General features: G+C 34.3%; 1 protein-coding gene across 1 annotated transcript; it reads right to left on the reverse strand.

The window, feature by feature from the left end:
* Window positions 1-520: 520 nt before the first annotated feature.
* On the reverse strand, window positions 521-22370 carry LOC117117742 (E3 ubiquitin-protein ligase listerin-like). Its single transcript, XM_033262149.1, has 31 exons — window positions 22267-22370; window positions 20820-20941; window positions 20405-20605; window positions 20041-20139; window positions 19443-19673; window positions 18610-18662; window positions 18173-18353; window positions 17836-18009; window positions 17047-17237; window positions 16768-16915; window positions 15551-16381; window positions 14840-15017; window positions 14479-14714; window positions 13723-13804; window positions 13313-13466; window positions 12213-12381; window positions 11485-11820; window positions 11193-11323; window positions 10885-10998; window positions 10369-10511; window positions 9818-9959; window positions 9387-9531; window positions 8711-8933; window positions 7358-7589; window positions 6566-6643; window positions 6277-6463; window positions 5941-6115; window positions 5304-5436; window positions 2852-3134; window positions 1694-1861; window positions 521-1279 (listed from the first exon to the last, which is right to left on the reverse strand). The coding sequence occupies exons 2-31, from the start codon at window positions 20859-20861 to the stop codon at window positions 1220-1222; spliced, it is 5520 nt and encodes a 1839-aa protein (XP_033118040.1). The 5' UTR covers window positions 20862-20941; window positions 22267-22370; the 3' UTR covers window positions 521-1219.
* Between the last annotated feature and the right edge of the window lie 571 nt (window positions 22371-22941).

The raw sequence follows: 22941 nt of genomic DNA on the forward strand, positions 1-22941 counted from the left end.
TAAGCAGATGTTGATGCGTACATACAGAACAATGCGTGAAAATACAGAACAACACACAATGAAATACAACAATATTCACTCACAACTTTGAACTTGAACAAATTGAATATAGGCCTATCCATTGGTAAGTTACAGGTAGCTCAACTTTCCTTATAATTACTACAGATTTCAGGCTATCTTTGAATTTTGAATTTCGTCTCCTCGATGTTATCTTGGAATTCCGTCTCCTCGATGTTATCTTGGAATTCCGTCTTTCCAAGATAACATATTTTGGAAAGACGTCTTTCCAAGATAATTTATCTTGGACTTCCGTCTTTCCAAGATACGTTATCTTGGAATTCCGTCTTTCCAAGATAAATTATACTGGAAAGACGGAATTTCAAGATAAATTATCTTGGAATTCCGTCTTTCCCAGATAAATTATCTTGGAATTCCGTCTTTCCAAGATAAATTATCTCGGAAATCCATCTTTCCGAGATAAATTATCTCGGAAAGACGTCTTAATAAGTATTTATTCCATGTTTCCATGATAATTATCTTGGAAACTCGAAACGCGGAAGGTCACTTTAAGCTTCCGTACAATTCAGAAAAAAAGTAAAATAATGACTGGATTCCTGATTAAATAGAATGCATTAATATCCCAGTAAAATATTTTTAATGGCATTATCACTATTGTACAGAATAACAATATCGAAGTACATTAAACATTATTTCCTATAGTAAATCAATTGTTAGTATTTGTGTTGTGTCAAATCCCAAAACTAGGTTCTGTTCAGTGGAAAATTCATGACACCAAATAGAACTTGGAATACTTCATATAATCTGTTAATTCAAGATAGAAAACAGAGGAGAAATAAATAGTAAAAATAGACTAGATCTATGAAAATACGGTAAAGGCTTTTAGCTGAGCAACCCTGAAGAAAATAATATCTGATCTTTGGCAAGGCAGTGAACGTACTACCAGAATAATAATATATTATACCACTGAAATTACATTCAAATCTTCAATAAAAACTTTTTTTTAATGCCCAGAAATAGGCTGTTCTTCTACTGCGCCATGAGCATTATTATGGGATATTTACTGTTCATTATATATTTATTCACTCACTCGCTCATTCGCCAACTTACTTGCTCACTCTTGCATTAATTCATGTATATATTTATTAGGAATTCACTACTATTGCTGTAAAAAAAAACTCCATAAAATATAAGGTGCGAGTTAAAACAGGTTTCTGCAGAGAGGACACGATGACTGGTTGCTAGTGTTAAACCACTTGTACTAGAAGAAAAAACACAGAAAAAAATGAACATAAATATTAATTTTTCTCTATCAATGTTAGCAAATATTCACACCATACATAACACCTATACTATAAAAATATGTGATCATTTTAATGAAAAAATGTTAATGATGATTCATATATTACTAATATCATAATTATAATGATCAATGTGGCATATTAAAGTGGTTAAGCTAAAATATAACTTGGAGTTGTACATTCAAATATAAACATTACTATTATTACTATTATTATTACTGTATAAATAATAGAACTTGATAATTGTGCATTTAGTGTAGCATTTTGTAAAATTTTCCCTTGGTTCTGCTTTAAATAGATTTAATGTATTAAGAGACAGCACCTAAAATAACTCTGTGATGATATCATAATATTGTTGGCAAGCAGAAACTTACTAGACACGCTGAATGAAATTTCTTTTTACAAGTCTTGCATGTTAGCTGAGGCAGTGAGTAATTTGATCCGTGTATAACCGAGTAACAGATCATACAGTCGTCGGTCCCTTCAAAACGCTTATCAATATTGCTCTTCCAAACCTTCAAACCATCGACAATCGTACCATTCTATGAATGCAAAAATTTTGTTTATCACAATAGAATACACAAATCAGCGGTGATGTTGGTAGAAAATTAGTGAGAGGCATATCTGGAAAAAAACCAATTATTGCCATTGTTCCTTTAAAGTGAACATCCATCCAATATAATAGAACAATGTGTCCCAAGGCAACGCATACTCACACTAATGCGCATGTGTAAGACAGTAACAAACACATTCAAGGTGTGTTCATAAAAAGGAACAAATGTTAATTATTCAGTGTATCCAGGTAAATACTTAGAAAATTGAACAGAACATTTCTTGGAAGTGAATAATTAGAATAACTGAATTTCATGATCATTGTGTTTTCTTGAATAGGGGGTATGACTAGCTTTTATGATATTGAAATTGTGAAATATAAGTGTCGGATATCAAGTATTACAGCTCTTCCTGGAATATGAAAACCCTTCGACATTCTGTTTATAAGATTTTATAATAATTAATAATAGATTGTGGGCGTCTGATATTCTTGGATTCATAAATAAATGAGAAAGTATAATACATACTCCAAGTATTGAAATACACGCCATCGTGTTGGGATTCAATATTTCGACATTAATTATGTCATTATCAGGAATGATGATATAAATAAAATAAATGAATTATTTATTTGATAAATAAATAAATGAATTATTTATTTGATGAGTCATGAAATTAAGTCTAAGAGCAAAAATCTAATTTGGATAATAACAACAGGAGGTAGAACAAATATTGAGAGTATATCATATTTATCATATTTACCAAGGACCAATACATTAAAGATATACTATCTGTGGATTGAAAACCCCTAAAAAAGTCAATGAAAATATTAAATAGGCCATTTAATATAATTTAATAATTTATTACCTTCCTATGATATACAGATCAACATAATTAAGTTTTTTGCAAGATAAATATAATTATTACTAAATCATACAAACATTAATGAAGAACACCGCCTTCACAGGCCAAGGTCGTACCTGATGTACAAGAAATGTTGTCATCTGTAGCATCCAGTTCCTCCACTGGGCTGTCGACACCCCGACTCGTTTGCCGCTATCCACGACAATCACGCCCAGGGGGTGGTTGATAGCTAGTTTGATGACCAAGTCCATGGACATGTCATCCATCCTGTATGTGGCAATAACCTCTCGTGTCTTGGGCCTAGCTTTGATACTCATGTTATTCATCTTTGTTGTTGTGTTTTGAACACCTTGGATTTCTTTAGCACAAAGAACAGGGCTCGCAAATTTGGTAGTAAATCTGTCCAAAACACAAAATGTGCATTGCTGTAATAATATCGGTACAGAGTATTTTATTAGTATTACGTTTTTCATATATTTACTTAGTGTATACAATAAAAAAAACAGACCTGTGGCAGGGCTGTAGTTGATATTGTTAGCTAATAATAAGTAGAGTTACAGTACATATGTATGTAACAGTATGTGAGGTAGTTATTGTGTAGGCTATTGTAAATATTTAAGTGAACTTGTTAATTTGCAATATTTATTAATAATAATAATAATTAATATTAATTAAAGGATGTAGACTGATGATGATTGATGTATGCAAACTTATTTCCAGAGATGTAATGTGTGATGGTACAATGATGTTTACTGGAATTTGGTGCATATTGGAGCACACACTTTTGTTAGAAAATGGTGGTTGCACACCTATGTGACTGAATTTGGTTGCAGTATAAAGAACATTTTGTACATTCTATTACGTGAATTAACCAACTGGGGAAGCATAATTTAAAATTGGACCACAAGGTCAAAAGTAAGAGGGGCTTTTGTAACATGATCAGGAAATTTTATAAACCGGCCTATACTTTAACACAAGACGATTTTTAAATGTTAAAAAAAAGATTCAGACGACGCTTCAGTGATTTAAAAAACAAAGGTGGCATGACACTGTAGGTAATTAAATGGAACACGTTGCAAAAACAGCCAAAAAATCGGTCAAATATTAACAGAGATATATTACAAACTGCCAAAAATGCCTGTTTTCAGCGATTTCGAGCCGTTTGGCAGAAATCGGCTGGATTTTTGGTACAAAAAGAAATGTTAATAAATTGATATACAATTGCTCGTGTAGTTTTTCATTTTGCATATCTATCGCAACATACCCCCACGGGGCATTCCAATGTGTTACGTTTAAGGTAATATTAATGTAGGTTATCGAAAAATACACGCAAACAATAAAAGGCCCTGAACAATTGACATCGTAACGACGAAGAATGGTGCTGTATTTAGAAAAATACTGAAAATATTAACGAAAATGCACACTAATCGCCAAAACAAATCTGATAGAAAAAAATTCAGGAAATTGACATAGTAATGACGAAGAATGTGTTGTGTTTAGAAAAATACTGAAAATATTTCCGAAAATGCACACTAATTGCCAAAACGAATCTGATAAAAATAATTTCAGGAAATTGACATAGTAATGACGAAAAATGTGTGTCACGACGAAGAATATTTTGTTTATGCTTAGAAAAATATTATTGAAAATATACACTAGTCGCCAAGACGAATCTGATAACAATTTTCAGAAATAAACTTTAACAGGAAACAGGAAATCTACTGTAGAGGAAACGAACATCGTACACGCACATTGTACTAATATTTTCAGTCACTTGATTGTGTGTATGCACCCGAACCGAGTTCAGGCCTACAAAACGATCAAAAACTGTCCTGTATGGAATTCCAGCTACTTATGTCTACATGCTCGGCGAACAAACAGTGAATAGGCTCATCTTTCTCGTCCGTAAAGGTGCACAAACCGAACTGTACAGAAAACGTAATAATCGAACTGTAGGGAAAACTGATAATAACATTTCTGGCTGTTTAGCTGTTTGCCTGTCAGCCAAGAACGAGTATCTGCTGTGGCCCTCCATCAAAGGTGTAGTACCGCAAAGCTGGCTGTTATTTTTTGCAATAACTATCGCGTCCCAGGTACTATCTTCAGTCCACACAACTGGCTCATAACCGGAACCGGAAATCCAGGATGACCTTATTCATGAGAAATTTCTGCATATAACCCCAAAGCAATCGTGTTCAGCAAATATTTTTACCACTGTTTTTATCGCCTACATCGTTATTAATTATCAGAAACACATGAAATTACCAGCGGTTCAACTTCACCCCAGACAGCACCTACATGCAAAATTTCAGCTTCCTACAAGTATTTTTACTACTAGATTTTGTGTTTACAAAGTCAGCGTGACCCCGGCTACCTCACACTTTCCAAGCAGAACGACAACTAGGTTTATATTGTTGTTAACAATATAAACAAAAAAAGGCTACAAATGCAAGGTTATCTGAAGAAGCATTGTAACAATAAACAACATATATCTTGCAGTACAAAATAATAAGACACAAATTAATGTAAAAGGTAGAACTAACAATTAAGGCTTCACAAACATGTTACCTGTCTATATATTCCATTATCCGTTTGTTCTGACTATTCCACCACTGCCTAACCATTGCAGGTAGGTCTTCCAATGTGTTGTAATACACAGTGCACGCCAGGTGTTGTGGTTCCAATGGATTACTCCTACAACCTGCAAAACATGGCAACAGAGGAGGGATTGAACGTGGTTACATGTTATACATTACAACCAATGGGGTCCCAAAATTGAGAGTTGTTCAGTAGTATACATTCCAACCAATACAGCCTCGAAATTGAGAGTGGCTCAGTGGTTTACAATTTACAGTAACCGATGGGGTCCCAAGACTGAAAGTTGTTCAGTGGCATACAATTCAACCAAGGGGGGGTCTCAATATTGAGAGTGGCTCAGTGGTATACATTTCAACCAATGGAGTCTGATGATTGAGAGGCTTAGTGCAATACAGTCCAACCAATGGGGTCTCAAGATTAAGAGTTGCTTAGTGATATACAATTCAACCAATGGGGTCTCAAAATTGAGCGTGGCTCATTGGTACACAATTCAACCAAAGGAGTCTGAAGATTAAGGGTGGCTCAGTGGTATACAATTCAACTAATAGGAACTCAAGAAGATTGAGTTAAAAAGGAATTAAAAGATGATAGCTGTTCCCATACTCACCTTTGATTTCTAGTGCAGGTTCCTCTGTGAACATACTTGGCTGTACTCCTTTATATGGACTCTTAGCCTCTTTACCCGACGTGGTTGGTACAATAGGCATTAACCTGAACAGATTGATAAGCAGACTATCAACAAGTCCGCTTTGTCGGAAGAAATTTGCATATTGCGCCCTCAACTGCAATAAAAATCCAAAGGATAATTATAAATAATACAGTTTACTGGATGACAATGTTGGTAACCGAACAAACAAAACTGAAGCAATGATTTAAATGTAATAGAGCATTCTATAGATCTGTACTGGCATTCTAATCTAAAAGATTATGAAGAAAATGTTACCTCTACTGGTGCTGCTTTGAAAAATATTAATGCTAGCCTCCATGCCAGAAGGTAAGTCATGGTATTTTGATAGACTTCAGTCCCAGACTCTACAGTCATACATTCTCCAACTGGAACATCCTCCAGTATGGTCTCCAAGTAAGTGGTAGTAGAGTGTATTGTTTCTTTTAACATATCAGGAAGAGGTCTGTATAGAGAAAATAGAGCCATTCATCATTATGAACAAAATAATAATGTTATGTTGTTTTGTTTTGTTTGGTGTTTCTAAAAATATTTTAAAAATCCTTACAAGTTAGTTTCTCCAGCTTCATCTGCCTGGGCAACAGCCAGCATTCCTTTGTCATATTCTGGAATAAGAGGCATCAATCTAAAAAAAAGAATAAATTATTTAACATATGTGGCAAAGACAAGCCAAGCCAGTCACTCGTCGCAAATCGTGTTTCAGAGAAAATGGCCAAAACATGCTGGAATGTCAAAGTTTTTAAAATCTATTTTATTTCACTAAACTAACCTTTATATATCTACACATCATTCTATGCTGTTATTTTCCCCATTTTCAATGTTAAAACAACAGTTTTTAAGGATTGAAAGATAGTTTCTGCATGAGAAATGACTGAAATCATAAACTTTAAAGGCTGATTTCTCATATATTGTTCTTTAAACAGCTGTGTGGTTAAACGCCTGTAACTTCATAAGGAAATGTCTGATTTGAATGATTTTTTTTACCATTTTATAGCTATTATTTTACTCTCTAACACTGTATTAATAACTCAAAATTGATTTTTGCGACGAGTGATTGGTTTGGCTTGTCTTTGCCACATATATTATGATTTTATTTCTGTTGTGTGATGATTATTTTAAATTGTATTAAGTTTTAGAAACACAAGAAAATAGTGAATTATTTTAATTTATTGACATGTCCCATATATTTATTTACAGTGAATATAATGTTTAATTATCCAAAAGTCAGATGAAAGAAACTGATTAATAAGGATTGACCTTTAGAAATGGACCCTATGATAATGACAAGTTACAAGTACTTAAAATTAATTACAATATATGTAAATTAATTCCGCCTTACTTTGCTAGTAGCTGATAGGCAGCTAGCTGCACTGGCCTGACAGCTGATCGGAGGGTTCCCATCAGGTGATTAATAATTGTCTGTAAATCATCTGGGATGTTACAGCCAGGCCTAAGCTTAGGCTTCAATTGTACTTGCTTTAGTAGTTCAGTGGGGACTGAGCAGGTTGCTCTGCATAATGACTGAAGCATTATGTGGTCTGACACACTAATTGCCTTCTTTTCCAATGTATCTGAAAAAATCCAAAATATAAAAGCCTAGCAAGTTAAAAAAAAAATTATTTAAAGCTTATAAAAGAGACTTTTTAACAGCTATATTTCAGTTCAAATTGGTTAATATATAACATATATTATATACTGATTTAAGAAAAACATATCTCCCATCATATTATATTAATTTTCCAACAAACGAAAAATTTTATCAAATTATGTCATCAAAAAACAGTAATATAATTAGAAAAGTATATTTATTTATTTATCATGCATTTAAGAGAAAGGAAAACAAAGAAACACGGGTGTATTAATGCAATTTATTTAAAGTACGGTATTGTCACAGCATGCTTATTTAATTTGTAATAATTTTGTTTTACAAGGGGCCGGAGGCCTGGAGTTTGATGAATAAATTCCCTGTATGGGGAGCATGAAATATAAATATATAACATCATATTTCTATAGGCCAAAGAATAGTAATATTAAAATTGATGCAGCAAAAAAAAAAAGATTGCAATGTTGGAAACCATTTTAAAGAAGCTGCCAAAAAGAACATAGACAGGGGCAAGAAAACTAATATATTTTCTTTATTAGACTAATTACTTTCCCTTACTAATATCACACACCGTTTCCAAAAAATAGGAGTTTTTTTTTCTTTCTTAAAGTCAGGCTCCGGAGGAAAAACAATTTTTTGATATGTTGTATAACTGATTTTTCTAAGACAGAAAAAAAATAAGGGGAATAAGGTGTAAAAATGGGCAGTTACGCCCCTTTTTCCCCCAGTTTTTAAATATTAAAAAATCTGTATCTCATTCACCGTTCCCCAGTTTTTCGTCAAACAATTTTTTCTGTCTTAGAAAAATCAGTTCTACAACTTATCAAAAAATTTTTTTCCTCCGGAGCCTGACTTTAAGATCTGACCACACTATCAAATAAATTTTATATGAAAATTCTGTGACATGCTCATATGCAGGCCCATAATTGGGGGGGGGGGAGAGGGGTTTGAAACATAACAGGCATGATCAAGTGACTTGCCAATGAAGATTGTGGATAAACAGAGAGTATATTCTATAGAGAGGGAGACTTTAAATTTGTATATCCTTCCTGCCTGATGCATTATGACTTCAGAAGTGATGTAACTTACCTGTTACTTTAAAATACAGGGGGAGAATAACACTGAAAGTACCAGTGCTAAAGAACTCTTTCCACTCCAATATGAGGTTAGATGAGATGAAAGCATCCTTTGCAGCCTTCTCATCCCCAAGCAAGGATGAAATGATGTGAAGCAAATTGCTGACCTCTGCACTATACACTTGGACCTTCAGCTTCAGACTGTAACTTCTACCTGCTAAGCTCTCACTAACACTCTAAAATATTTGGTAAAGAAATTGTAACGATTGCTAGAATCCCATAAATTTGTAAAATTAGTCATATGTATAAATAGAAAAAACACGATGGCTTGAATTGGATTGATACATAGAATAAATGATGGATGGATGAAAAGATGAATAAATGGGATTGATGGATATAGATTGATAGATGGATGGAGAAAGATGAACAGATGGTTTAATGATAGATGGATGGATGAATGGATAGACAGACAGACAGACAGATGGACTGGATAGATGGTGAATGAAGATGGATGGTTACACAGATGGATGAATAGATGAATGAATGGATGGTTGGATGAATGAACAGATAGAAAGATGACTGGATAGTGAGCTAGATACATGGATGGATAGGTAGATGGATGAATGGATGGATAGAAAGATGTATGGTTAGATGGATGGATGGATGCTAGGTAAATATATCAACATTACCTGAATCCATTCCACCAAGCTGCAGAGTATAAAATCCCAGGCATGTTCTGGTACGGAACTTGGAAGACTCTTGACAAACAGACTGATAAACCTCAGCACTTCAACATTTGTAAATAGCACTTTACTGCTAACATCCTCAACTTTCCTGTTGTAAGATTAGATTTAACCACACATGACTGAGTATTACTACAGTATAAGATACCACAGTGCAAAAGAATCCAATGCAGACAACATATTTCGCAAAGTTCCTTCTCTTTCATAGTAGAGATAAATTTAAGCACCGTATAAAAAATGTATACTAACAAATTACTTTCGCACTAATTAACTTGAACAATAAAATTCAATATTTTAATTGCTAAGTTTAAATATTCAAAGTTATTATTTTGAGTGTGGGTGTAAAAAAATCTCATTAAACATTTGTAAAGATTTACCTGCTAAAGAGAAAAATATCCTCTATTGAATCTTTCCATTGAGATATCTCATCTAGTATTGAGGTCATTAGATGAGATGACATCATAATATTCTCCAAATAAGATAGGCATGTACGGATCACACTAAGAGCTCCTAGGCAACCTAAAGAAAAAGTAAACATTCTCTTACATAATGCAGCAATAATAAGTAATGCAGTAATATACCATGTGTGTAATATACCATGTGTGTCATATGCCATGTGTGCCATATGCCATGTGTGCCATATGCCATGTGTGCCATGCTATGTGAACCATGTCATGTGTCTTGACATGAGTATATGATTTCCACATGGCCATATCATAGATGGACTTACATTATATTCTCAACAGTTAGTGGGTGAGTCTAAAAATAAACTATTATTACACCTTTCTTACATTTTGCAGTAAAATCGTAAGAGCAATTATATTTATAAAATGGCATGGAATTCACTGTCTAACTCTGTTGTAATATAATGCATATTTCACTTCAATAATACTAGGTAAATTTAAATAAAGAAAAATAATACCAATACCATGCATTTCGGTCATGGTTTCCTTCGGACTTGTTAGTAGCTTTGCTGTCTGAATCTCAAGAATGATTGAAACATCATCTTGATCAAGATGTGGGATTAGCACTTGTAAAGTTTCTATCAGTTCCTCTGTCAAAACATCAAACCTAAGAAAGTAATAAAACATTTTTATGAAATTAATTCAAAATTGTTATTGGTAATGTTATTTCTGAATGACAGCAACAAGAACCAAGAACATAGTTCAAGCTTTTCTCATTAAGATGATAGTAAATGTACTGGGTTATACTCTCCCGCCAAAATGGTACCTCTGCAGACTAATGGATGTATGTATGTATGTTAGTGAACTCTATATAGCGCATAATACCGAGGTCTCTATGTGCTGAGTGAACAGAAAGAAAAAAGGGAAAAACTAAACCGAGATCTTTTTCTCATCTTAAAGTGAGTTGAACAAAGAGAGTATTAAAAGCATAATATGGCAAAACAAATATGCAATGGTTAAATGATTAAAATGTCACTGACCTGTCTGTCTTCAAAGCTTGTGTGACTTTTAACTCTTGCCCTTCCAGGTATTCTTTGAACTTTTCAATCAGGAATTTTAATGTCATTGGCCACAATTCCCCACATTCCATAGATCTAAAAAACATATTTTTAATGTATCACAAAAACATACTTTTAAAATTCTGAAAGATATGTATTAAATTCTGAGAGATCATTCTAGGCTAACTAAACACCTAGACTTTCATCTGTCAGACAGGACAATGTCCCTGGATTCCTGGATTCAAATATTAGATGGCTTGTGTAAATCTTACTACGATGCATGTTTTTACCTCTCAAAGGCTTTTTCCATCAAGCTGTTCCACTGGTCACAGGTTAGCACAGGCCATACAGTGTTAGTAGCAACAATGAGGATAAGGCTGGATTGTTTCAAATATCCTGGCAAATCGACCTGCTCATCATCCTACAAAGACAAGTTTCGAAAGATACAATCTACTATTTTTTTGAAGTACTCAATTTGCTGACAACAATATTGCTGGGCACAGATAAAATCCAAAGTTAGCACAATATACAACACTTAATTTGCATAAATTACAATTTGCATACATGTGGAGCTATACATACCAGTTCTTCACCATTGCTAACAGCCATACCCCACTGCATTGCGTATATCACCTCTAGTAAAAAATCTTCCGTCTTTTCATACTGCCATGGTAGACTACTTTTAGGGGACTGCTCACCAGTAGCTGTCGCTTCATTCCCTTCTGCATCTGGATCTTCATTCCCTTCTGCATCAGGATTTTCTTCCTCCTCCTCAGGCTGAGGCTGAATGGTTAAAAGCGTTGCCAGGAACACTGACAGTATTATCTGGTTTGGGACAATATCCTGGAATGTCTCTGGCAATTTTATTGTGTCACTTCTAATCATCAGGGATCCTTGCATTGTCAAAACATCCTTCCACTGTTACACAAAAATAACAACATGATCATAAAATTTGGAACGTACAAGCTATAGATTGGTTATTTGAATGATGACTAAGAAATAAGATTGGTTGAAATAACTGACCAATTACACTGCTTAGATGAATAATGACTGTCCAATCATATTGTTTATACAAATAACTGACCAATTACACTGCTTAGATGAATAATGACTGTCCAATCATATTTCTAACATGAATGACTGACAAATCATATTGATAACATGAACGACAGGCCATTCATATTTTTAACATGAATGACCGACCAATCATATTGCTTACATGAATGACTGACCCAATCATATTGCTTACATGAAGAAATGACCAATCATATTGCTTATCCGAATATTAACTGACTAATTAAGTTGCTTACTTGAAGTGGGAGACCTCTCCTACAATCAATCCACTCATCCCTAGTTGGAAGTATAAGTCGGAGGAAGTCTCCTCCAGTGATCTGTTGTTCCTCGTCTTCTGGTCCTTGCTTCAGGTTTTCATTTATAACTTGGTGGATGAGACTTGCTGCATTTGCAATTGTAATGGACCTATTAACAGGGTTCAAACAAATAAATCTATCTATCCAGGTTCCAGTAACATAATAATCATCATTATCAACGCCATCAGGATTTTTTGCTCACAACTAAAACAATTCTCCTTCCTACACCACGGGTCCTCAAAATTGATCGCAATAGGGACCAAAATTGTTCATTGAATAAAGTTGAAGGGCCAGTGGAAGATGTGTACTATGGCGTGTAGTGGCATCTGAGTGCTGAATGTGAGAGCTAGGTGAGGGTTAATTAGACATTTTTTGAAAATATAAGCCACTAGATGCTCATACAGGGAACCTTGAAAAAAAAGGTGTAAAAAGGGACGGTTACGCCCCTTTTCCCCCAGTTTTTAAATATTCAAAAATCTGTATCTCTTTCACCGTTTCCCAGTTTTTCGTCAGACAACTTTTTTCTGTCTTAGAAAAATCAGTGCTCCAACATATCAAAAATTTTTTTCCCTCCGGAGTCTGACTTTAAGAAAAGCTGAAAGCTGGCGTGTTATGATGTTTTTTCCTTGCTGTTTGCTGCGATAGTTTTTCCTATTTGATTGATTAAATCGCTACCATTTGTAGGGTAATATAGTTGGAAAAACAGAATTAAAGTTACAAATCTAGGCCCAAGCCTAACACAGATATTATTTTTTGCTTGTTCTCGCATGGCCAATAAAACGCTCCAACGCACGCAGCCATTTGAGAACTGCTACCCTACACCTTATAATGAGACTATGTAGAGTACTTTTACAACACTGGATGTAAAAGATAAAGCAAAATCCTGCTACCACTAAACATCACTATTATCATCCTCTTTATCATCATTATCTTATGGCATTATCATGAACATCAACTTCAACATATTCATCAATATCATTGTTATATTCTTCATAATCATCACCATTATTATCATAATCATCACATTTTACAAGTATTACCGATCCAGTAATATTGCAGGTTGCATCAACATCATTTTAATCCACTCTGCAAGCTTATGGAGGAATGTATCTGTATGTGGAAACTCTTGTCCATTTTCAACCAGCAGTGAGATTCCATACAACCATGTTTCCTGTAACTTCTCCAGCAAATCAACTGAGAAATGTAGAAAAGAGAAGTCATTGAAAGAAGCAATATGAACAATTAAATATATGAAAAGAAGTAAATAAATTAAAGACTAATTTATGGTTAAACAATACTACACAAATAATCCCATCTAACATGGTTCTTTTATGAGATATACAACATTTACATGGGTGGCCAATCCAGCAGTAATAATTTAAAACCCTTGATATTTTAATCAAGGTTTGTTTTATTCAAGACAATTTCCCGCACTTCCTTCATTCCTTACCAGATATTTCACTAGCTTTTTGACAACTAATTTGGAACAGTGCTAGTAGTAAAACCTCTGATGCTGGTACTAGCAAACTTTTCTGAAAATACAAATTTGAAGATCATTAAAAAGAATGCACCATGTTATTAGAAATAAACTAAAGTATATTTGATAATATCAAAAAAATCAATACAAGACTTTTTGAAGGGGGTTACTACAGGAACATCACCTTTAGCAACATAAGTGCAGAGGTTCAAAGTCTCATGCAACTCATGTGAGTTACCCAGAAACCAGGATGGTCTCCCGCAGTCCTGCAAGCAGGAATCTCCTGGAAACTCATCCCTGCAAATTCATACTATTTGTCTCACAAAAGTAAGTGCCAATGGGCATTAATAGGCCTATGTGCAGCAAAATAAAATTAAAGCTCATTAACCATATGGGTGGCAGATTTGTGGGGTGGGGGGTACTCATCCCTCTAAATTTTTAAAAATTATAAAAAAAAGGAGAGAAAAAAAGAGAATTATATTTAAATTTTAAGTCTGAGAGTGCCATTTCCAGTCATCTAATCTCATGTCATAATCATAAATTCTCTTTCCTCAGCTGGTGGGGCTAAGGTGGTATAGACCCTCAATCTGTGAAAGTCCCTCCCTTGAGCCCCTCTGATTTCCTTGATCCGCCACTCTAGATCTCCTGGAATTGACTTCTTCTAGCTTGAGTCCCTGTGAGTGATCTTAAAAATGCTTAGTAATTGAGTGATTTATATTCTGGGTTTACCTTTGATGACTTGAAGAAATGCAAGACAACATCACAAATGAAGCTGAGAGATGGTGGGACAGCAATGGTATCGCTAACAGAATTCTGTACTGAATTATATTGGGCAGCAGAGGGGTTGTTGACAGTATCCTGTAAGGGCTCACATAGGACAGCAGAAGGAGCATTGATAGCATCTTGTAAGGGTTTCGACATTACAGTGAGGATCCTACCAATGTAAAGATCACCGAGTACCAGCTCTAAATGGAGAATATTAAATATATTCATGATTCTAATTAAAACATTTAATTAATATCACTTAAATCAACTACAGGAAAACACACATTCATATAAAACTTACATAAGAATATTTAGATTCTTTTACCTTGATTCTTATTGGTTGAGAGACCAAGTGATAATAATCCCCAGCTATCATTCACTTCATCTCTATTCTCTGCGACCACATTTTCCCTGCATAAGCTCGCAGCAATCGATATTAATTTTTCACCAAATTCATGATTTCTTGTCCAGCTTTGAAGTTGCACATAATTTCCACTAATAACCTAAGAGTGATGATGAAAATTAAAGAAAAATGTCCAGAAATCAGTTTGAATACTGGTTTAAATTTTGTATTTAGTTCAGTTAGTTTAGTTAGTGCACTTATTTATAGTTAGTTTATTATAATAATAATAGTAATAATAATAATAATATGTTCCGATTTATATAGCGCATAACACCAACAAGGCCTCTAAGCGCTTCACATTACTACCCCCAGTCATTGGATTAAATGCCTATGGAACACAAACTCCCCTGGGAGATTATTCCATAAAGTTGCAGCAGCTACATCATTATTATGTTAGTGAGTTACTGCATTTTAGTTAGTTTACAGTTACAGAAGTTTCTTTTTATAAAGTGCAACAGTTTACTAGTAGTTAGTGTAGTAAGTTAAAGAAGTTTGGCAATACTAATTTGGTTAGTTTTTTAGTTAGTTTAGATTTCGTCTTAATTCTCATAGTAGTTTTATTATTGTCAGTTTTCAAATTGCACCAGAAACAAACAAAAAACAAACAAACAAATGGTGAATAAGAATATGTACCTTCTTAACAGTTAAATACAATGGTAAAACACTTTCCTTCTGACAGCAAAGAGTATTTAATAATAATTTCTGTTCATCGTGGGAACAAAGCTTCATTACCGAGAACAAACAGTCAACTAAGTTTTGACAAAGTATTCGCTTATCTGCAGCTGAGAGCGACTCGTTGATCCATGGGAGTATTGCATGATCAAGAAACTGGAAAGCATAGTTCCTACTGTCATCAACCTCACAAGGAACTAACGGTAGAAGTGCTTTAAATAAACTTGTGCTGGAAAACTCGGAGAGCATTTTGGAAAAGAAAAAACAGTGCTGTGTGGAATTCTTCTCCTTGGCTAGATTATAACTTGATAAACAAAGTTTTGCTACTAAATTACTCATTTGATCATCCTCAACTTTTGCTACAAGTTCATGAGTTTCGTTCACTGGATTTGCCTCTTCAATTTTTGTTTCAAATGTTTCTTGTTTCTCTGTCAATTTATCACCAATAATTGCGTCACTTGAAAATCGACACGATGACTCAACATCTGAAAATGTAACGCGTATCTTCCTCTTTACAGATGATTGCTTCTCAACAGGTGAATGAATCTGTGATAAAACTCGAGAGATATTTTCCAGGTTCTTCAACGATGGTTCCTCTGAATTGATCTGTTGGAGGCAGATGTCAGCAAATTTTTCCCAGAATAATGTTAAAATTCGTTCACAGGAATCATTAATGTTCGCTTCTTCACTAGATTTATGCAGACGATCAATTAGACTTGATGTTTGAGCATACAAGGAAGTAAGAGCTAGTCTGGTGTTTTCTGTCATTGAGTACTCCAATAGAGGCATGAGCTACAGGAAAAAGAATAATCATAAAATACATTTTTTAAAGAAGTTCCAAAAATGGTTACAACTTGTTACTAATTGCAAAATTGTCCATGGTATAAAATTGTTCATAACATAAAAAGGAAGATACAAAAGTAAAACATTTTGCTAATTCCTAAACTGGGAGGCTATTAATTTAGTAGCAAACTACTGTTCTTAAACAAGGCCTAGTATGATGAGTATGTCTCATTATGCGGCTTTTGTGGGGGGGGGGGAGACACACCTGTTCTCAGTCAAGAAAAAAAATTTCCTAGGTTTTGAGAGGGTTTGAACCCAGGATGCCAGTATTTGAAGGCAAGCAACATACCTAGCAAACAATAGCTCCATCACAAGATGCAAATTTACAAATTTACCTGCTCATTAACTAGATAGTCCTGAATGGCAACATTATTTTCCGTGTCACCTAAGTTCTGCAACAGACAGTATCGCAGACATTCCATTAGTGCTTGGATGATGGCTGATGTTTCGCAGGAACTTCTACGCACACTTTCAAGCATCAACCTAAAAAAACAAAAGTCTTTTTTTTTAAACATTACTGCTGTTTTAAGTTTCATCATCTAATTGCAAATTTTAATTACTAGGATTAGTGTCCTATGACTGTTTTCAATGTGTATACAAAAAGATTAACATACCCAGTTTTCATGTTCCCAAAGTACTCCTGAAAGAAGCCAATGCCTTGTCCAAATGTGGCAGCAGGCAGCTGACTCAATAGGGGAAGCAAATTGGGATAGATAACTGTGGCCGAGCCTTTGCCTCCAGTCTTTAGTAACACCCACAATTTCGGCAGGACTGCCTTCCGCATATTTACATGAGACCAACATGTCTAAGAAAATTTAAAAATTATTCAAATATTTTACATGGAAATTATTAATTATTATTGTCACTAACCCATACCGATTTTACACCATAGAAATGGTAAGTATAAAAAAAATGGATAGAAAAAAGTTTGAATGTTTTACAAATACAACACGGTTTGAGGTGAAGTAGTCAATTGTACTTCCTGAGGTGTTGGATGATTGAGAATACTGTACCTTCCAACACAAACGCAATCAAATCATATAGTATTTGTTTTGCTACACCTCTATATTAAACAGTAAACCATTTGCCTACATTAGCCATTTCGAACTTAAAATTACACAGTCCTCATACGGTAATGTAAAGGGGCGCGATTAATTTTGGATAGTAATTTCCCCTATATACACATAAATTTGGCACACACAGAAACTACCGCACGACTTACCGGGTGGGATTGACCGATGAAATGTTGTTATTACCTAATTAATATTTATGGGGTATAGTAACATGGGATATCCATAGTTGTAGTACCGCATCCTTACCAGGTGGAATTGATCAATCAGATATTCTTATTACCTAATTAGTAATTAATATTCATGAGGTATAGTAACATGGGATACACTCACAAGATAGGTTGTGATAACTAGGAGGACAGCATGCCAGAGCTCAGAGACAATGGTAGGGTCCGACTCATCCAAGTTACCAAGAACATTCACACTAGTTCTCATCAAGTAAATTCCAAGAATGTCAGGTATGTGTTCACAATAAGCTCCAACAACTGTATAAAATGCACTACGAATCTACAGGTAACAGAAAATAAAAATTAGTCACTTTCCCTATTTTTATCCTAATCTATCCAATATTTAATTAGTCAATTTTTGGGGTTTTCTTTCATTTACCAATGGTTTAGGATTGCTTATTAATGGTTTGACATGCATAAGATTGATGGTTTAGACTACTTACCACTGGTTTAGGATGCTTGACAAACTTCCAGAACTTGTTGTTCATCAGAATGTTCTCGAAATTCTCATATATCTTGGCTGATTCTTCTGGAGTTAAGATTGACAGAAGTTCCTTCAATGCCAAAAGAGATGATGTTAGGTTCCTTGTGTATTTTTCATCCATTTCTTCCACTGGGGTTGATCTAGAAAACACACAAAATGAAAACATGGGATTTTCAAAAGTTATGAGTGAAAGTATTATGGCTTCTACTGTACTAAAGTATACAATACTGCCTCTTTCTTATGCTTTTTACTCAGTAATAGCAACAGTATGCTGGTTTAAAATCGGCAAGCCTAATATAAATGATAATGTTGATGATGTAGTGGTTAGTTGCTGCTATACATTTTCAAAGAAAATTTGATAATCTACAGAGAGCTTTAGGCAGCCTTTAAACTCACTTGGAATCACTGAGTGTAGTTGGTGTCTGGTTGAACAGGTTATCTTGGAGATGCTGCAGAAAATGAAAAAAGAAAACAAATTACAAGTACCCAGAAATACAATTCTAAATCCATCAAATGATGGTAAATAAATGCAAAAAAAAAAAAAAAAAAAAAAAAAAAAACATGAATTTTTTTTTTCAATTCAAAATTTTTTTTTGTCAATTCAATTTTAATTGTTTTCATTTAAAGATGTATTTTCCCATGGTAAATATAAAAAAAATCCTAAAAATATTTTTTGAAATTAACTTGCCCATTTTGAAGTAACATAAAAGTTATCAACTTGAACATAGAAATTAGTGTTTTTTGGAAAACACTAAAAAAAAAATGAAAAATGATAGAAACACTTCCAGTAACTGGAAGTGTTTTATTATTTTTATTATAATTTGTTGGTTTAAAAATCAGGGTACACATTTTTTAAATTCAATAATTTCTATGAACAAGTTAATAATTTGTATGTTATTGCAATATGAGCAAGTTTCTTTCGAACTTATTTTTTATGATTTTTTGACATTAGCAAGAGACAATAATCTTTAAAAAAACACAAATAAAAGGTCCAAAACAAAGCCTATAATTTTGACAAATATAGGAAATTTCTAAAATCATCAATTTAGTACAAAAATACTGTATTAAAAGACATATTAAAATATATTTTTCCCATACATTACAGATTTTGGTGATATCGAACTCCAGTTAAATTAAATTGAAGACAGTTGTGAATGTGATTTATAATATATGTTTAATAAATATTTCCTTTTCATAAAAAAAATAAGAACGTTGTAGTTTAATTATACCTCCATAACTTCTGTTTTACAGTAGGCCATGGCTTCTTTCTGTTTTGCTGGTGAAAAAGCTTTCTGAAAAGCTGATCTAGCTGCTGATGATGCTGGTGCATATGTGTCGCATTGCGATACAATCCAAGTACCCATCAAGGGGCGTAGGTGGGGTGCAAGTTTACGACCCACTTTCAGACAAATCTGCTCAAAGGCATACTGAGTAGCTTCACGCACTCTCCTATCAAAATCCTGTTCACCAAAAATACCAACAAGAACAAATCTAGATAATTCATTGATCAACTTTTTTTGTTAAGTATTATTTAAGAATAATCGGAAATGGGAATATGCCACACAAACCATCATTGAGATGCCCTCTGTAGAGCAGTTAAATAGAGCTTTCAGAGACAAATGACATCATCAGGGGCAGATAAGATGCTGAAAAGTCATTGATGAGGATATTTATAGGTATAGTAGATTATAAAATTCAACATTGTATTCTTAAAAAAAAAAACCTACAAAGTTAAACTACATACAATACCTTGAGGGAAATGCATAACAAACTTCACCTTTATACAATGATATTTGTTACAGGGTGAAAGGTCAGTGAATATCTTACCAGTGCAAGTTTGCCATATAATCTAGGCCAATGGGCTAGGATACAACTAACTGATTCTTCATCCTTCTCCTTGCATAGAGATGCAAGTTCCTGCATGGCCTATTTGAGAGAAGAGCAGAACAAGTTTGGAAATATATTTACATACCTGCTTAACAATAAAAAATATGAGAATTAGTATTAATACTGTACCAAACCAAAAATGTTCAATAAATATATCAATCTCTTACCTCTGACTGTCAATCATTTTTTCCCCCAATAATCAATCAATCGATCATCTCATAAACAATAATAACTGATAATGATTACTTGGAATAACTGTCAAAGGAGGCATAATAACTTGAGGTATTTTTTGCTAATACTGTACCTTTAGTTTAGTAATGGCATCTCGTTTGGTTAGTTTTCGTAGGACAAGTCTGATGTCTGAGTCTAGGCATGAATCAAAATCATCAGCACCTGCAGCTGTGGGGACATAGCCCAGATCACCTGACATACTACCAAACCCAATGAAACCCATCCCTTGACTGGACCGTTCTAATAACTCTGCTGCTCGGCCACTACTAGATGGCTGAAAGGAGTTTTAAAAAAAAAACTATAATTACAGCATATGAATAGTTTTCAGGACAAAAGCAAATCCTGGTTAAATTAACAGGTACTTGAATTAATTAACTTGAGTATGATCGGCATATTTAGCCAGCAACTGAATCTATCAAAGTATACAATATATTGCCTGTTCTATTTTACCAGATAGGTACTATATTAAATACATTAACTTAACTTACACGTGTGTTGCCTTTTGTACGTTGCTTTTGTTTTCCTCCCATGTTTGTCTCTTCCTTTTCTACTGGCACCAAATTTAATTTCTTACTGCATATTCTTCTGGAAAGTCTTCTTTTTATCAGAGCTGAAATTGGGAGAATCACTAAAATTTAGAAACATTATCCATCATGCTTCTTTATTAACACTGATTACTTAGATCTATGGCAATGTATATTGAGTCATGAAATTAGTTTAATTACTTGTTATTTTTCAAGCATTAGTACATTTGCCTAAAAAGTGGATATGTTAATGAAAATTGTAATAATTCGAGCCCATTTACAAGATAAGAACACTACAGTGTACAGTAACTGGTGCAAATTCTTGCAAGTCAGATGCTTGAACTCTTGTCTTTTCCATTCCCAATGCAATGCAGATTCTCATAGCAGGTCCTCTATACAGGTCTCTTATACACATCTAGATGTGTATAAGAGACAGCCTCTATATTAAACAGTAAACCATTTGCCTACATTAGCCATTTCGAACTTAAAATTCAAAGCAAAACAATTACGCTCAAGCAGGTTAAAATCACCTTATTTTCTCCTAGTTCCACCTCACATCAACTTTCCCTCCCACCCACCACATTTCACCTTCGTGCCTCCTATCAGCTCCCTTTCAAAGTTCCTAGATACACTAAACAGACAGGCCAAGACAAATTGTTAGATCAAACAAGGAAAATTATTTTTAAAATGGTTGAAAATTTCCCAGATTTTCTAGACACCATTGGGCTTACCCCCTGGACCCCGACCAGCTGGCCTCCAAAGAAAAATTCTTGACCCTCTGGCACTGTGTCAGACAGCTTATCCACCCTGAATGTATATTCAAGTGCCAGCACTCCCTCTACTCTCTTCAATTCACATACCTACCTCTCTATCCAAATGACTCAATTAATATAGCAAAATAATAATATTCAACATATTTTGTATCTGATGTGTCGTATTTGCCTTTGTTTTGTGCTGTTTTATTAGTTTTTGTTTGTTCGTTGTGTAAATATGAGATTTTTTGTATTAATTGATGTTAATATTTGACAGCAGTTTTCATTTCTTTTCTTTAAATAGTAATACCAGGGAGTTGTTATCTAAATAACAACTCCCTGGTAATACTACTACAGCAATCCGCCGTAATCCCTCTATAAAGATACAGACACCACATAAATTAGTGGATCGGAAAAAGCTAGAGTCTAGGCCTAGCTGGTCTAGGCCTATTCATTAATGGTAACCTACACCGGTTCAGAAGCGTCGCACACGCATACCTCTTTCCTTAGGTTAGTTACTGGGCCTAACGGTAACCTATATAGCCTGAATGAGGTACCGTAAGTCTATTCTAGCTAGCCTAAACGGCCCAGGTAAAACCAGGTCCGTCATAATAATGTGATGCTCTAAAGGTACCTACATACAACACATTCAGACTTACATTTACATTTAAGATTGATTAAATTGCAGTAGGCCTATCCGGCTTTTTGGTCATCAATCGTGGATCACACACCACACACATTTTCACTCATATTTCGAACGCCACACACCAAGTGAACTTGCGTCGCGTGCGTCAACTTGCGTCAACTAATGTCAACTTAATGCCGCATGCTTAGATAAGATCGGGCGGGTGTGGGTGCCACTTTGGAGTGGATTCACATGTTATCAGCCTAAGCGAATCCAATCAATCATTCAACCAACTAATCAATCAATCAATCAATCAATCAATCAATTAATCAATTTATTAGATCCACATTAATTTGATGCAATGGGACTCACACACACACAAAATGCATGACGTTTACGAAGTTTATTCACTTGTTGGTCTCGCTACTTGGTTTTCCCCATAATAGTTAATACAGCACTGTTGAATTGTATATTTGAACCAAGTTAAATAAATTAAAATTGAAGTTGAAGTTGACAGTTCAAATTGAATTTTTACACTTAATTGCAATATTTTTACCCCTCTTTTTGTTCGGTATTGCCGTTTTTTATCCTGCTGATTTTTTACTTCTGTGTTTTGTTTTCGCTTGTTAATGTAAGGACCCTAACGGAATCAAGGTTTCTTTTTTACCTTTCTTAGGTCATCCTTAGTACCATGTTCTTGTCTTCCCTG

Source organism: Anneissia japonica, unplaced genomic scaffold (genome assembly GCF_011630105.1).
Source record: "Anneissia japonica isolate Jap-2015-1 unplaced genomic scaffold, ASM1163010v1 scaffold234_len1672027_cov178, whole genome shotgun sequence".
Classification (NCBI taxonomy): Eukaryota; Metazoa; Echinodermata; class Crinoidea; order Comatulida; family Comatulidae; genus Anneissia; species Anneissia japonica.